Source organism: Scylla paramamosain, chromosome 3 (assembly GCF_035594125.1).
Source record: "Scylla paramamosain isolate STU-SP2022 chromosome 3, ASM3559412v1, whole genome shotgun sequence".
Lineage (NCBI taxonomy): Eukaryota > Metazoa > Arthropoda > Malacostraca > Decapoda > Portunidae > Scylla > Scylla paramamosain.
This window is the reverse complement of record NC_087153.1, coordinates 20,314,623-20,332,513: the sequence shown is the minus strand read 5'-3', so window position 1 is coordinate 20,332,513 and position 17,891 is coordinate 20,314,623. Positions and strand designations below refer to the sequence as shown.

The 17,891-nt window shown below is 30.9% G+C and overlaps 1 protein-coding gene across 1 annotated transcript; it reads left to right on the top strand.

Annotated features, from left to right (window-relative positions):
* The first annotated feature begins 15,339 nt into the window (after positions 1 to 15,339).
* LOC135092670 (uncharacterized) lies at positions 15,340 to 17,745 on the top strand. Its single transcript, XM_063991278.1, has 2 exons — positions 15,340 to 15,706; positions 17,410 to 17,745. Exons 1-2 carry the CDS (start codon positions 15,656 to 15,658, stop codon positions 17,686 to 17,688), a joined length of 330 nt encoding a protein of 109 aa, XP_063847348.1. The 5' UTR covers positions 15,340 to 15,655; the 3' UTR covers positions 17,689 to 17,745.
* The last annotated feature ends 146 nt before the right edge of the window (positions 17,746 to 17,891 follow it).

The following is a 17,891-nucleotide window of genomic DNA, read 5'->3' as shown; positions in this document are numbered from 1 at the left end:
TTTTATTATCTAGGAAACCTCTCCATATACACGAGATTTTGCGTTTTTTGCCTTGTGGTTCCTTTGAACTATAAAACACTCATTATACACTTTTCTCTCAATGTCCTTTTGTTTCCCAATATAGAGTGCTTTGCATCAATTTTCGCGTTTTTTGTAGGTAACAAGCTCAAAAACACTCAAAATATACTTTTTTAGTAACGTTGTTCTATTTCTTGATATTGGTTGCTTTGCATCTGTTTTAGCGTTTTTCTATGTAAAACATTGAGAAGACATGTTTTCAGTAACTTTGTTATGGATTCCCATATAGAGTGAGTTCCTTATTATTTATCGTTTTGGTGCCTAACATGCTAAAAAACAATCAAAACACAGATTTCTGGTAAGGTCGTTTAATTTCCTCATATTGGAGGCTTTCCATGCACTCTAGTCTTTGGTACATAACAGTCCGAAAAAAAAAGAGCTGAAATTAACTTTTTTGATAATATTCTTTTATCACATAATTCCCTGAATATCCCCAGAATTTTGGCATCTCGGTACCTATGAAGATGAATAACAAAAAAAAAAAATCATAATTTTTATTTTTTAAATTTTTTTATTTTCTAAATAAAGAGTTATTTGTGGGTTTTAGCTTTTTCAATTTTAAGAAAAAAAAAAACACTCATAATACACGTTTCTCGTAATGTCCTTTTGTTTCCCAAACATAATGTTCTTTGCATATACTTAAGCGTTTTTATAGATAACATTATCAAAAACAATTAACATACTTGTTTATGGTAATGTTATTCTGTTTTTCCATAGAGTTTGTTTTGCATGCATTTTAGCGGTTTGGTCTATAAGGGGTTAAAAAACACTTAAAGGCAAATTCTTCGTAAAAGTTGGTTTTATTCTCATGTAATGTGATAGTTCTGCTTTTTAGTGCTTTGGTGCATATCACGCTAAAAAACACTCAAAAGACACTTTTCTAATGTCTTCTTTTTTTTTTTTGCCACATGAAGCTAGTTTCGCATGTAATTTGGCATTTTCATAAATAAGAATGTGAAAAACACTCAAAATACACAATTTGGTAAGGTAGTTCTGTTTATCGATTTATGCATTTATTCATTTTGATATATAAGAAATTTCTCTATATACACGAGTTTTTGCGTTTATTGCCTTGTGGTTCTTTTAAAACTATAAAACACTCATTATACACGTTTCTCGTAATGTCCTTTTGTTTCCTAATATAGAGTGCTTTACATTCTTTTTTTGCATTCTTGTAGGTAACAAGCTCAAAACACTTAAAATATATCTTTTTTGATAATGTCATTCTATTTCTTCATATAGGATGGTTTGCATCCGCTTTAGCGTTTTTCTACGTAAAACACTGAAAAGACACGTTTTCAGTAATTTTCTTTTGGATTCACATAGTGACTGACTTCCATATTATTTATCGTTTTGGTGCCTAACATGCTGAAAAACATTAAAAAGACACGTTTCTGGTAAAGTCGTTTAACTTCCTTATATAGGTGGCTTTGCATGCACTTTAGTGTTTGGTACATAACAATCCTATAATTAACTTTTATGATAATGTTCTTTTTTCCACATAAATTCCCTGAATTTTTGCATAATTTTGGCATCTCGATACCTATGAAGATGAATAACAAAAAAAAAAAAAATCCCATTTTTTTTTTTTTTCTAAAGAGTGTTATTTTTGAGTTTTAGCTTTTTTGGTACCGAAGGAACTTAAAAATCACTCATAATACACGTTTCTCGTAATGTTCTTTCGTTTCCCAAACACAAGGTTCTTTGCATGTATTTAAGCGTTTTTTTTAGATAACATGATCAAAAACACTCAAAATACATGTATTTGGTAATGTTATTCTGTTTCTCCATAAAATGTATTTTGCATGAGTTTTACCGTTTTGGTATGTAAGGAGCTCAAAAACACTTAAAGGCCAGTTATTGGTAAAATTTGGTTTTATTCCTATGATTGCTCTGGTTTTTAGTGCTTTATTGCGTAACACGCTCGAAAACACTGTAAAGACATGCAAAGCCTCCCATATGAGGAAATTAAAACTTTACCAGAAATCTGTCTTTTGAGTGTTTTTCAGCATGTTAGGCTCCAAAACGATAAATAATAAGGAACTCACTCTATATGGGAATCTAAAAGAAAATTACTGAAAACGTGTCTTCTCAGTGTTTTACGTACAAAAACGCTAAAACTGATACAAACCAACCAATATCAAGAAGCAGAAAAACATTACCAAAAATGTATATTTTGGGTGTTTTTGAGCTTGTTACAAAAAAAAAAAAGCGAAAATGGATACAAAGCTCTCTATATAGGGAAACAAAGGGACATTGCGAGAAAAATGTATAATGAATGATTTATAGTTCAAAAAAAACCACAAGGCAAAAAACGCAAAAACTCGTGTTAATGCTGAAACTCATAAATAACACTCTTAATTGAGAAACAGAGCAACCTTACTAAATGCGTTTCAAAAACACTAAAAGGCAAGTTCTTTGTAAAAGTTGGTTTTATTCCCATATAATGTGATTGCCATGCTTTTTAGTGCTTTATTGCCTAACACGCTCAAAAACACTCAAAGACACTTTTCTGGTAATGTCATTTTTTTTCCCACATAAAGCTAGTTTCGCATGGAATTTGGGGTTTTGGTAACTAAGAAAGTAAAAAAAACACTCAAAATACACGCATTTAGTAAGGTTGTTCTGTTTCTTGATTTTGAGTGTTATTCATGAGTTTCAGTATTTTGGTATCTTAGAAACTTCTCCATACAGTCGAGTTTTTGCGTTTTTTTGCCTTGTGATTCTGGTGAAACTATAAAACACTCATTATACACGTTTCTCGTTATGTCCTTTTTTTTCCTTATATAGAGTGCTTTGCATCCATTTTCGCGTTTCTTTTAATATAACAAGCTCAAAAAGACACAAAATATACTTTTTTGGTAATGTTATTCTATTTCTTCATTTTGGTTAGTTTGCATGCGTTTTAGAGTTTTCTACGTAAAACACCGAAAAGACACGTTTTCAGTAATTTTGTTTTGGATTCCCATTTAGATTGACTTCCTTGTGTTTTATCGTGTTGGTTCCTAACATGCTGAAAAATACTCATAAGACAGTTTTCTGGCAAAGACGTTTAATTTCCCCATATAGGTTGCTTTGGATGCACTTTAGGGGTTTGGTACATAACAGTCCTAAAAAAAAAAGCTAAATTTAACTTTTGTGATAATGTTCTTATTTCATATAATTTCCTGAACTTTGCCCGAATTTTGGCAAATCGTTACCTGTGAAGATGAATAAGAATTTTAAAAAAAAATGTATTTTTTCATTTATTTAGTTATTTTTCTCAATAAAGAGTGAAATTTGTGGCTTTTAGCTTTTTCGTACTTAATGAACTTAAAAACACTCATAATACACGTTTCTCGTAGTGTCCTTTCATTTCCCAAAAATACGGTTCTTTGCATGTATTTAAGCGTTTTTATTGGTAACATGATGTTTTTATTGGTAACATTTTGCATGCATTTTAGTGTTTTTGTATATAAGGAGCTCAAATACACTTAAAGGCAAGTTCTTGTTAAAAATTGGTTTTATTCCAATGTAATGTGATTGCCCTGCTTTTTAGTGCTTTATTGCCTAACACGCTAAAAAACACTCATAAAACATTTTTCTGGTAATGTCATTTTTGTCCCACATAAACATGGTTTCGCATGCAATTTGGGGTTTTGGTAACTAAGGATGTGAAAAGCACTCCAAATACATGCATTTAGTAAGATTGTTCTGTTTCTCAATTAAGAGTGTTGTTCCAGAGTTTCAGCATTTTGGAATGTAAGAAACTTCTCTATATAAACGAATTTTTGCGTTTTTTGCCTTGTATTTCTTGTGAAACTATAAAACACTCATTATACACGTTTCTCGTAATGTCTTTTTGCTTTCTAATATAGAGTGCTTTCTATCCATTTTCGCGTTTTTTGTAGGTAACAATTTCAAAAACACTTAAAATATACATTTTTGGTAATGCTATTTCATTTCTTCATATTGGTTGTTTTACATCCGTTTTAAAGTTATTTTACGTAAAACACCGTAAAGACACGTTATTAGTAATTTTGTTTTACATTCCCATATAGATTGACTGCCATGTTATTTATCGTGTTGGTTCCTAACATGCTGAAAAACACTCATAAGACCGTTTTCTGTCAAAAACGTTTAATTTACCCGTATAGGTGGCTTTCCATGCACTTTAGGGGTTTGGTACATAACAGTCCGAAAAAAAAGCTAAATTTAACTTTTTTGATAATGTTTTTATTTCACATAATTTCCTGAATTTTTGCCCGAATTTTGGCATTTCGTTACCTGTGAAGATGAATAAGAAAGAACAAAAAATATTGTATTTTTTTTTATTTATTTATTGTTTCTTAATAAAGAGTGTTATTTGTGGCTTTTAACTTTTTGGTAATTAATGAACTTAAAAAAACACTCATAATACACGTTTCTCGTAATTTCTTTTCGTTTCCCAAAAATAGTGTTCTTGGCATTTATTTAAGCGTTTTTATTGGTAACATGATCAGAAACACTCAAAATACATGTTTTTGGTAATGTTATTGTTTCACCATAAAGAGTGTTTTCCATGCGTTTTAGCGGTTTGGTATATAAGGAGCTCAAAAACACTTAAAGGCAAGTTTTTGGTATAAATTGGTGTTATTCCAATATAATATGATATCCCTGCTTTTTAGTGCTTTATTGCCTATCACGCTCAAAAACACTTAAAAGATACTTTTCTGGTAATTTCATTTTTTCCTCACATAAAGGTGGTTTCGCATGGAATTTGGGGTTTTGGTAACTAAGAATGTGAAAAGCACTCAAAATACACGCATTTATTAAGGTTGTTCTGTTTCTCAATTAAGATTGTTTAAGATTTGTAATTAAGAGTTTCAGCATTTTGGTATCTAGGAACCTTCTCCATATACACGAGTTTTTGTGATTTTTGCCTTTTGGTTCTTTTGAACTATAAAAAACTCATTATACACTTTTCTTGCAAAGTCGTTTTGTTTTCAAATATAGAGTGCGTTGCATCAATTTTCGCGTTTTTTATAGGTAACAAGCTGAAAAACTCTCAAAATATACCTTTTTGGTAATGTTTTTCTATTTCTTGATATTGGTAGGTTTGTATCCGTTTTAGCGTTTTTCTACGTAAAACAAAGAAAAAACACGTTTTCAGCAATTTTGTTTTGGATTCTCATATAGAGTGAGTTCCTTATTATTTATCGTTTTGGTGCCTAACATGCTGAAAAAAACTCAAAAAACAGATTTCTGGTAATGTCGTTTAATTTCCTCATGTAGGAGTCTTTAGATGCACTTTAGGGTTTGGTATATAACAGTCCGAAAAAAAAAAGCTAAAATTTACTTTTTTGATCATTTTTGTTTTATGATATAATAGCCCTGAATTTTCCCAGAATTTTGGCATTTCGGTATCTATGAAGATTAATAACAAAAAAAAATCCAATTTTCTTATTTTCTTACTTTTTTTTTGTAAATAAAGAGCGTTATTTGTGGGTTTTAGCTTTTTGGTACTTAAGGAACTTAAAAACACTGATAATACACGTTTCTCGTAATGTCCTTTCGTTTCGCAAACATAAGGTTTTTTTGCATTTATTTAAGCGTTTTTATAGATAACATGATCAAAAACACTTAAAATATATGTTTTTGGTAATTTTATTCTGTTTCTCCATAAATGGTGTTTTGCATGCGTTTTAGCGTTTTGGTATGTAATGAGTTCAAAAACACTTAAAGGCAAGTTCTTGGTAAAAGTTGTTTTAATTCCCATGTAGTATGATTGTCCTGCTTTTTAGTGCTTTATTGCCTACCACGCTCAAAAACACTCAAAAGACACTTTTTGGAAATATCATTTTTTTTCCCACATAAAGCTAGTTTTGCATGGAATTTGAGGTTTTGGTAACTAAGAATGTGAAAAAAAAACTCAAAACACAGGCAATTAGTAAGGTGTTCTATTTCTTAATTAAAAGTGTTATTCATGAGTTTCAGCATTTTGGTATGTAAGAAACTTTTCTAATACACACATTTGGTTAGGTATTTGTGTTTCAAAATCAAAAGTGTTATTCATGAGTTTCAGCTTTTTGGTATGTAAGAAACTTCTTTATGTACACGAGTTTTTGAGTATTTTACCTTGTGGTTCTTGTGAAACTATAAAACACTCATACTCGTTTCTCGTAATGTCCTCTTCTTTGCCAATATAAAGTGCTTTCTATCCATTTTTGCATTTTTAGTAGGTAACAAGCTCAAAAACTCATCAAAATATATTTTTTTGGTAATGTTATTCTATTTCTTCATATTGGTTGGTTTCCATCCGTTTTTTGCGTTTTTCTACGTAAATCACTGAAAAGACACGTTTTAAGTAATATTGTTGAAATTGCTGAAAAACACTCAAAAGACAGGTTTCTAATAAAGTTGTGCAATTTCCCCGTATAGGTGGATCTGCATGCACTTTAGAGTTTGTACATAACTCCGGAAAAAACCTAAAATCATTTTTTTATAATGATTTTTTTTTTACAAAATTTCCATGAATTTTGCCAGAATTTTGGCATCTCGGTAGCCATGAAGAAAAAAAAAATTTTCTCTCTATAAAGAGTTATTTGTGGGTTTTAGTTTTTTGGTAGTTAAGGAACTTAAAAGCACTCATAATACACGATTTTCGTAATGTCCTTTCATTTTCCAATCATAGGGTTCTTTGCATGTATTTAGACATTTTTATGGGTACCATGATCAACAACACTCAAAATACATGTTTCTTGTAATGTTATTCTGTTTCTCCATAAAGGGTGTTTCGCATGCGTTTTAGCGTTTTGGTATGTAAGAAGCTCAAAAACACGTAAAGGCAGGTTCTTGGTAAAAGTTGGTTTTATTCCCATATAATATGATTGCCCTCTTTTTTAGTGCTTTAGTGCCTATCACGTTCAAAAACACTCAAAAGACACTTTTCTGGTAAGGTCATTCTTTTCCCACATAAAGCTAGTTTCGCATGCAATTTTTGGTTTTGGTAACTAAGAATGTGAAAAGCACTCAAAATACATGCATTTGGTATGGTTGTTCTGTTTCTCAATTAAGAGTGTTATTCATGAGTTTCAGCATTTTGGTATCTAAGAAATCTCTCCATATACACGAGTTTTTGCGTTGTTTGCTTTGTGGTTCTTTTGAACTATAAAACACTCAGTATACACTTTTCTTGCAATATCCTTTTGTTTCCCAATATAGAGTGCTTTGCATCAATTTTCGCGTTTTTGTAGGTAAAAAGCTCAAAAAACACTCAAAATATACATTTTTGGTAACGTTTTTCTATTTCTTGATATTGGTTAGTTTCCATCCGTTTTAACGTTTTTCTACGTAAAACACTGAGAAGACACGTTTTTAGTAACTTTTTTTTGGATTCCCATATAGAGTGAGATCCTTATTATTTATCGTTTTGGTGCCTAACATGCTAAAAAAAAAACACACAAAACACAGATTTCTGGTAAGGTCGTTTAATTTCCTCATATTGGAGGCTTTGCATGCACTTTAGGGTTTGGTACATAAAAGTCCGAAAAAAAAAAGCTGAAATTAACTCTCCATATACACGAGTTTTTGCGTTGTTTGCTTTGTGGTTCTTTTGAACTATAAAACAATCATTTTACACTTTCCTTGCAATGTCCTTTTGTTTCCCAATATAGAATGCTTTGCATCAATTTTCGAGTTTTTGTAGATAAAAAGCTTAAAAACACTCAAAATATACCTTTTTGGTAACGTTTTTCTATTTCTTGATATTGGTTGGTTTGCATCCGTTTTAACGTTTTTCTACGTAAAATACTGAGAAGACACGTTTTGAGTAACTTTGTTTTGGATTCCCATATAGAGTGAGTTCCTTATTATTTATCGTTTTGGTGCCTAACATGCTGAAAAACACAGAAAACACAGATTTCTGGTAAGGTCGTTTAATTTCCTTATATTGGAGGCTTTGCATGCACTTTAGGGTTTGGTACATAAGTCCGAAAAAAAAAAAGCTGAAATTAACTTTTTTGATAATATTCTTTTATCACATAATTGCCCTGAATTTTCCCAGAATTTTGGCATCTCGGTACCTATGAAGATGAATAACAAAAAAAAAATATCCTATTTATTTTATTTTTTTATTTTTCATTTTCTAAATAAAGAGTGTTATTTGTGAGTTTTAGCTTTTTGGTACTGAAGGAACTTATAAAAACACTCATAATACACGTTTCTCGTAATGCCCTTTTGTTTCTCAAACAATGTTCTTTGCATGTACTTAAGCGTTTTCATAGATAACATGATCAAAAACACTCAAAATATACGTTTTTGGTAATGTTATTCTGTTTCTCCATAAAGTTTTTTTTTTTTATGCGTTTTAGCAGTTTGGTATATAAGGGGTTAAAAAACACTTAAAGGCAAATTCTTCGTACAATTTGGATTTATTCTCATGTAATGTGATCGTTCTGCTTTTTAGTGCTTTGTTACATATCACGCTCAAAAACACTCAAAAGACATTTTTCTGGTAAAGTCATTTTTTTTCCCTAATGAAGCTAGTTTCGCATGTAATTTAACATTTTTGTAACTAAGAATGTGAAAAACACTTAAAATACACAATTTGGTAAGGTAGTTCTGTTTATCGATTAAAAGTGTTATTCATGCATTTCTTCATTTTGGTATGTAAAAATTTCTTTATATACATGAGTTTTTGCGTTTATTGCTGTGTGGTTCTTTTAAAACTATAAAACACTCATTATACACGTTTCTCGTAATGTCCTTTTGTTTCCTAATATAGAGTGCTTTACATCCATTTTTGCATTTTTTGTAGGTAACAAGCTGAAAAACACTCAAAATATATCTTTTTGGTAATGTTATTCTATTTCTTAATATAGGATGGTTTGTACCCGCTTTAGCGGTTTTCTACGTAAAACACTGAAAAAGACACGTTTTTAGTAATTTTGTTTTGGATTCACATATTGACTGATTTTCATATTATTTATCGTATTGGTGCCTGACATGCTGAAAAACATTGAAAAGACAGGTTTCTGGTAAAGTCGTTTAACTTCCCTATATAGGTGGCTTTGCATGCACTTTAGGTTTTGGTACATAACAATCAGAAAAAAAAAGCTATAAATAACTTTTATGATAATGTTCTTTTTTTCACATAAATTCCCTGAATTTTGGCAGAATTTTGGCAATTCGGTACCTATGAAGATGAAAAACAAAAAAAAACAAAAATTCCTATTTTTTAATTTTATTTATTTATTTATTTTTTTTTTTCTAAAGAGTGTTATTTGTGGGTTTTACCTTTTTTGGTACTGAAGGAACTTGAAAATCACTCATAATACACGTTTCTAGTAATGTCCTTTCGTTTCCCAAACATAAGGTTCTTTGCATGTATTTAAGCGTTTTTTTTTTTTAGATAACATGATCAAATGGTAATGTTGTTCTGTTTCTCCATAAAATGTATTGTGCATGCGTTTTAGCATTTTGGTATGTAAGGAGCTCAAAAACACTTAAAGGCCAGTTCTTGGTAAAATTTGGTTTTATTCCCATGTAATGTGATTGCCCCGGCTTTTAGTGCTTTATTGCGTAACACTCTCAAAAACACTGAAAAGACATGCAAAGCCTCTCATATGAGGAAATTAAAGACGTTACCAGAAATCTGTCTTTTAAGTGTTTTTCAGCATGTTAGGCACCAAAACGATGAATAATAAGGAACTCACTCTATGTGGGAATCCAAAAGAAAATTACTGAAAACGTGTTTTCTCAGTGTTTTACGTAGGAAACATTTCGAGAAAAATGTATAATGAATGTTTTATACTTCAAAAAATTCACAAGGCAAAAAACACAAAAACTCGTGTAAATGCTGAAACTCTTGAATAACACTCTTAATAGAGAAACAGAGCAACCTTACTAAATGCGTGTCAAAAACACTAAAAGGCAAGTTCTTCGTAAAAGTTGGTTTTATTCCCATGTAATGTGATTGCCCTGCTTTTTAGTGCTTTATTGCCTAACACGCTCAAAAACACTCAAAGACACTTTTCTGGTAATGTCATTTTTTTCACATAAAGCTAGTTTCGCATGGAATTTGGGGTTTTGGTAACTAAGAATGTAAAAAAAACACTCAAAATACATGCATTTAGTAAGGTTGTTCTGTTTCTTAATTAAAAGGGTTATTCATGGGTTTCAGTATTTTGGTATCTTAGAAAATTCTCCATACAGTCGAGTTTTTGCGTTTTTTGCCTTGTGATTCTGGTGAACTATAAAACACTCATTATACACGTTTCTCATTATGTCCTTTTTTTTCTTTATATAGAGTGCTTTGCATCCATTTTCGATTTTCTTTTTATGTAACAAGCTCAAAAACACACAAAATATACTTTTTTGGTAATGTTATTCTATTCCTTCATATTGGTTGGTTTGCCTCCGTTTTAGCGTTTTTCTACGTAAATCTTTTGAAAGACACGTTTCCTGTTATTTTGTTTTGGATTTCCATATAGAGTGACTTTCATATTATTTATCGCTTTGGTGCCTAACATGCTTTTTGGTGCCTTTTGCTTCCCAATATACAGTGCTTTCCATCCATTTTCGCGTTTTTTGTACGTAACAATTTCAAAAACACTCAAAATATACCTTTTCGGTAATGTTATTCAATTTCTTAATTTTGGTTAGTTTGCATCCGTTTTAGCGTTTTGTACGTAAAACACCGAAAAGACATGTTTTCAGTAATTTTGTTTTGGATTCCCATATAGATTGACTTCCTTGGGTTTTATCATGTTGGTTTCGAACATGCTGAAAAACACTCATAAAACAGTTTTCTGGCAAAGACGTTTAATTTTCCCATATAGGTGGCTTTTCATGCACTTTAGGGATTTGGTACATAAAGGTCCGAAAAAAAAGCTAAATTTAACTTTTTTGATAATTTTCTTATTTCATATAATTTCCTGAACTTTGCACGAATTTTGGCATCTCGTTACCAGTGAAGATGAATAAGAATGATGAAAAAAATTCTTATTTTTTTATTTATTTTTTTCTCAATAAAGAGTGTAATTTGTGGCTTTTAGCTTTTTCGTACTTAATAAACTTAAAAACATTCATAATACACGTTTCTCGTAATGTCCTTTCATTTCCCAAAAATACGGTTCTTTGCATGTATTTAAGAGTTTTTATTAATAACATGATCAAAAACACTCAAAATACATGTTTTTGGTAATATTATTATGTTTCACCATCAAGTGTATTTTGCATGCATTTTAGTGTTTTGGTATATAAGGAGATCAAATACACTTAAAGGCAAGTTATTGTTAAAAATTGGTTCTATTCCAATGTAATGTGATTGACCTGCTTTTTACTGCTTTATTTTTACTGCTTTAACACGCTAAAAAACACTCAAAAGACATTTTTCTGGTAATGTCATTTTTTTCCCACAAAAAGCTGGTTTCGCATGCAATTTGGGTTTTGGTAACTAAGGATGTGAAAAGCACTCAAAATACACGCATTTAGTCAGATTGTTCTGTTTCTCAATTAAGAGTGTTGTTCCAGAGTTTTAGCATTTTGGAATGTAAGAAACTTCTCTATATACACGAGTTTTTGCGTTTTTTGCCTTGTAGTTCTTGTGAAACTATAAATTACTCATTATACGTGTTTCTTGTAATGTCCTTTTGCTTCCCAATATTGAGTGCTTTCCATCCATTTTTGCGTTTTTTGCAGGTAACAATTTCAAAAACACTTTAAATATACCTTTTTGGTAATGTTATTTTATTTTTTCATATTAGTTGGTTTACATCCGTTTTAGCGTTTTTCTACGTAAAACAACGAAAAGACACGTTTTTAGTAATTTTGTTTTGGATTCCCATATAGATTGACTTGCATTTTATTTATCGTGTTGGTTCCTAACATGCTGAAAACACTTATAAACTAAAAATGTGAAAAACACTCAAAATACAGGCATTTAGTAAGGTTGTTCTGTTTCTTAATTAAAAGGGTTATTCATGAGATTCAGCATTTTGGTATGTAAGAAACTTCTTTATGTACACGAGTTTTTGAGTTTTTTGCCTTGTGGTTCTTGTGAAACTATAAAACACTCATTATACACGTTTCTCGTAATGTCCTTTTCTTTCCTAATATAGAGTGCGTTTCATCCATTTTCGCATTTTTTTGTAGGTGACAAGCTCAAAAACACATCAAAATATATCTTTTTGGTAATGTTATTCTATTTCTTCATATTGGTTGGTTTGCATCCGTTTTAGCGTTTTTCTACGTAAATCACTGAAAAGACACGTTTTCAATAATATTGTTGAAATTGCTGAAAAAAACAAACACTCAAAAGACAGGTTTCTGGTAAAGTCGAGTAATTTCTCCATATAGGTGGCTTTGCATGCAGTTCAGGGTTTGGTACATAACTCCGGAAGAAAGCTAAAATTATTTTTTTATAATGAATTTCTTTTACAAAATTTCCCTGAATTTTTCCAGAATTTTGGTACCTATGAAGATGAATAACAATTTTTTTTTTTCTCTCTCTATAAAGTGTTATTTGTGTGTTTTAGCTTTTTAGTACTTAAGGAACTTAAAAACACTCATAATACACGATTTTCTTAATGTCCTTTTCTTATAGAAACATAGGGTTCTTTACATGTATTTAAGCGTTTTTATAAGTAACATGATCAAAAACACTCAAAATACATATTTTTGGTAGTTATTCTGTTTCTCCATAAAGGGTGTTTTACATGCGTTTTAGCGTTTTGGTATGTAAGGAGTTAAAAAAACACTTAAAGGCAAGTTCTTCGTAAAAGTTGGTTTTATTCCCAAGTTATGTGATTTTTCTGGTTTTTAGTGCTTTGTTGCATATCACGCTCAAAAACACTTAAAAGACGTTTTTCTGATAATGTCATTTAAGCGTTTTTATTGGTAACATGATCAAAAACACTAAAAACACATGTCTTTGGTAATGTTATTCTGTTTCACCATAAAGTGTATTTTGCATGCGTTTTAGTGTTTTGGTATATAAGGAGCTCAAAAAGACTTAAAGGCAAGTTCTTATTAAAAATTGGTTTTATTCCAATGTAATGTGATTGGCCCCCTTTTTAGTGCTTTATTGCCTAACACGCTCAAAAACACTCAAAAGAAATTTTTTTTCTGGTAATGTCATTTTTTTCCCACATTCAGCTGGTTTCGCATGCAATTTGGGGTTTTGGTAACTAAGAATGTGAAAAGCACTCAAAATACACACATTTAGTAAGATTGTTCTTTTTCTCAATTAAGAGTGTTGTTCATGAGTTTCAGCATTTTGGTATCTACGAAACTTCTTCATATACACTAGTTTTTGCATTTTTTGCCTTGTGGTTCTTTTGAACTATAAAACACTCATTATACACTTTTCTTGCAATGTCCTTTTCTTTCCAATTATAGAGTGCTTTGCATCAATTTTCGTGTTTTTTATAGGTAACAAGCTCTAAAACACTCATTGTTATCGGTGGTATAGGAATTTTAGATTTATAAATTTATCAGTTATTGGTTATTGGGCAATAAATTTATTGCCAATTATCAGTCATCACTGATAAGGTTATTGTTACCGATTTATCAGTTATCATGATCAATTTTTTTTGTCATCACAACCAGCTATATATATATATATATATATATATATATATATATATATATATATATATATATATATATATATATATATATATATATATATATATATATATATATATATATATATATATATTTATATTTATATATATATATATATATATATATATATATATATATATATATATATATATATATATATATATATATATATATATATATATATATATATATATATATATATATATAGCTGGTTGTGATGACAAAAAAAATTGATCATGATAACTGATAAATCGGTAACAATAACCTTATCAGTGATGACTGATAATTGGCAATAAATTTATTGCCCAATAACCAATAACTGATAAATTTATAAATCTAAAATTCCTATACCACCGATAACAATGAGTGTTTTACAGCTTGTTACCTATAAAAAACACGAAAATTGATGCAAAGCACTCTATAATGGGAAAGAAAAGGACATTGCAAGAAAAGTGTATAATGAGTGTATTATAGTTCAAAAGAACCACAAGGCAAAAAATGCAAAAACTAGTGTATATGAAGAAGTTTCGTAGATACCAAAATGCTGAAACTCATGAACAACACTCTTAATTGAGAAAAAGAACAATCTTACTAAATGTGTGTATATATATATATATATATATATATATATATATATATATATATATATATATATATATATATATATATATATATATATATATATATATATATATATATATATATATATATATATATATATATATATATATATATATATATATATATATATATATATATATATATATATATATATATATATATATATATATATATATATATATATATATATATATATATATATATATATATATATATATATATATATATATATATATATATATATATATATATATATATATATATATATATATATATATATATATATATATATATATATATATATATATATATATATATATATATATATATATATATATATATATATATATATATATATATATATATATTTAGTTCTTGAAGTAATCATATTAATTTCTCTAGTGCTACTTCCAAGTTTCTCTCACTCTATCACTTTATTCTACGACCACCCATCTTTGTTTCTTTATCCTCTTGTCCCATTTCCAACATATGCTATTTCTTAGCTCCATTTATCAATCTTGACTCCGTCATATTCATGTTAATAATCAGATTGGCTCCATTATATTCAGAATTTTGTGATAATTCTCCACTTTTCATTTTGCATGATTATCTTCATGACTGTAGCATCATTTACAGACATATATTTTCTTTGGTCATTTAGCATATAATTTACATAAAATGATATACAAAATTAGAGCTAGTGTGTGTGTGTGTGTGTGTGTGTGTGTGTGTGTGTGTGTGCAGTTGATAAAGACATGCTGTTGCTACAATGAGACAGATCATTTGTTGTGGGGGCTGTTGAACCACACTTAACAAGCTGAGGGAAGTGTAAAATATGTGGTCATTTATATATTTTGGTTGTGTGCAAGTACTGTGAGACAAGTCATAAAGGTTCACATGACTGCTGTACTGACAGGTGTGACCCTTTTATTCAGTGTGGAGCCTGCAGGGGCTGACAGATGATATGGAGTGTTTAAGTCACTATAACAGCAGTTTTGTTTTGTATCTGATGAAATTTTTAAGGATGCTAATGAAGGTCAGTATTAACTTTTTTTTAAGGAGGCAAGATAAAAGATATTTTGTAGCTTTATTCATCCATATACAGTATGTACAGTATTAGTAACAAGGGGAACCCACCAACCTCCTTGTAATCTCCTAAATTTCATTTTCATCTTCCTTTTTCCATTCTCCCTTTATTGCATATTTTCAGAAGTTCTTATATCCTTACCCACTGTCTTTTTTCTCTTCACCTCCCCTTCCCTTCTGTTCCATTCCCTGGTGATGGCACAGAATTATCAACAACAAGCTTTTGACGGCTGAGGATGAAGCCCGAATCAACCAGGTACAGGCCAGGTCATTAGCAGCAGGCATGGCCGCCGTGCCCCGCCAAGCCCGGGTGTTGAACCTGAGACCAAGCCAGGTAGGTGTGTGGCCTGTACACCTAGCCACTTGTACTTCTTGTGCTTCACTTCCTATGCTGTCACATGAAACATATTTATTCCTTGTTTTCACAATGTTTCACTCTTAATTTTTGTACTTGTGTTGTGCTACGAGTATGTATGTATGGCAGCATGTTCTCAAAACACTAAGCAACATAAGAGGGAAGGAAATGAGGTGGTGATTTATTATTTCTCTTATATGACAATAAAAAAGTTGTCAAAGGCATGTCAAGTTTGTGTGCAGGATTCTGCATTTGAGTGTTGAAGCATGTGTAAATTCACTTGATAAGTATTTAGCTTTTTAAATTGATGTTTGGATGATAATGTGAAGGTTAACATGGCATTGTACTAATCTCCTAAAAAAGGCTGGGAACCATTTGTTCATAATGTGTGTAGGAGCCTCAACGTATCAGGTGTTTAAGCTTTTAGATTGTGATTTGATAGGAGGAATTATGTTAAGAAGGTCACATGACCTTGGTTGTCCATGTTGTATAGAATGTTTTCCAATTAAATTTCTTTCAGTCTCCCTATCTTTTTTACAGAGATGTAGTTTAGATATTTGATTCCAAAGTCAGTTAAGTTTTTCTTTTTTCATTCCTGATCAACTCTGTGCTCTTTCATAAGAGGCATTGATCTGTGCCTTTTCATAGAAGCATGGTCCATGACCTAGTGACATGCAAGGTTTATTGAAGGGACCTGAAACTGATTACAGTGATGAAATTATTCCTTTGAAAGTATTGATGGCTGATCTCTTTCTATAGGTGAGGGTTAGTGTTCTCTACTGTACCAAATACTGAACTGTCTTTTGTACTATTTCTCCATCTGTATCCTACCCAGTAATGGTAATAGACTGAGGAACTCCCCACCTTTGTTAATTTTTACTAAGTATTGTCCTAGTGGTAATCAGATGCAGCATTGATTTGCTTAGGAGTTGGGTATCTGAGAATGAGTGGTTATTGGCACCAAGTGCAGCTCAGTTGTGGGTAACTCCAGTTGTTGGGAGCATTCCATGGTACACAGATGGTGGGATAGTCTTGCCTTGGACTCTTGCAAATGTGTACTATGTCCCAGTGAGTTTTGTTTTTATTTGACATGAATCCCAAGTTTATTTAGGCATTTCAGGGACTTATTGTGGGTGATGGAGATCTCCACAGCACTCTTCTCTTGGTGGGTGGGTAGCTGTTGAAAAATTCATATGAATAGAGATGTCAGATGTAGGTAAAATAGAAAAATGTTGATTTGATTGTGAACTAAATCCCACAACTTATATTATCTTTGATAAGAAAGGTTTCGTTTAAACCATGAAAATTGGATAAATGAAGCTGAGCATTATTTTACTGCAACAAGAAGGCACACAAAGTGAAGGAGATTGCATACTTGTCTTTAGTTTGTTGTCCCTTTGATGGGGAACTTGTATCATTGTTAAAAGCTTAAATCCTGTAAAATAGCATGGATCCATCTGAATCTTTATTCAGTCAAAAGTTTATATGATGTGTAGACTATTCAAGCTTGCCAGCCTGGAGCCTGGAGCCTGCTTGTTGTAGAGTTGTCCTATGTTCTGTAGATTTGCTTGATATTATAAACAATTATGGTAAAATTTTTGTAAACAATTTTGTTCTTTATTTCTGTCAGTATCAGATTCAGTATTTTCTCCATCTTATGGCAGCATATATTTTCAACACAGAGTGAGGGCAGTGTCATTCCTCCTGTCCACTACCCCAACTTCTACTCCCAACACTACCACAGCAAAGAGCGGTCTGGTGTGGTGGCTGAGGATTCTTTTGAAGAGGACAATGCTTCTGCTTCATCTGAGCAGGTCAGAAGGTGGATAGCAGCAGTACTAGTAGCAGACTGGTGTTACCTTGATGCTGCTGCTACATTGCATTATTTGCATAGTTTTTTCAGTTGTCATGGACTTTGTGTAATATGTATAAAAGTATATGAAGCTCAAGAAACTTGTTGATAAGGTTTATGTTCAGCATACAAATTGTAGGATGCAAAGACAAGGATTGAAATATCATTGCCACAATTCCTGACAAAGCATTTGGTGCCACAGAATATTCAGCAATGTAATGTTTGTTTGGCAAACAAACCAGTTCCCCTGAATGATAGCTTTATTTCTGCAGGTTAATACAGTCTCTCTATGGGGGAGAGTTTGGAGACAAA

Bases quoted from the DNA above. Each gene is read 5' to 3' on its own strand.
- LOC135092670 (XM_063991278.1), top strand. From the start codon at position 15,656: ATGGCCGCCGTGCCCCGCCAAGCCCGGGTGTTGAACCTGAGACCAAGC. The intron at 15,707-17,409 runs GTAGGTGTGTGG...TTTTCAACACAG, and splicing joins TGAACCTGAGACCAAGCCAG to AGTGAGGGCAGTGTCATTCC.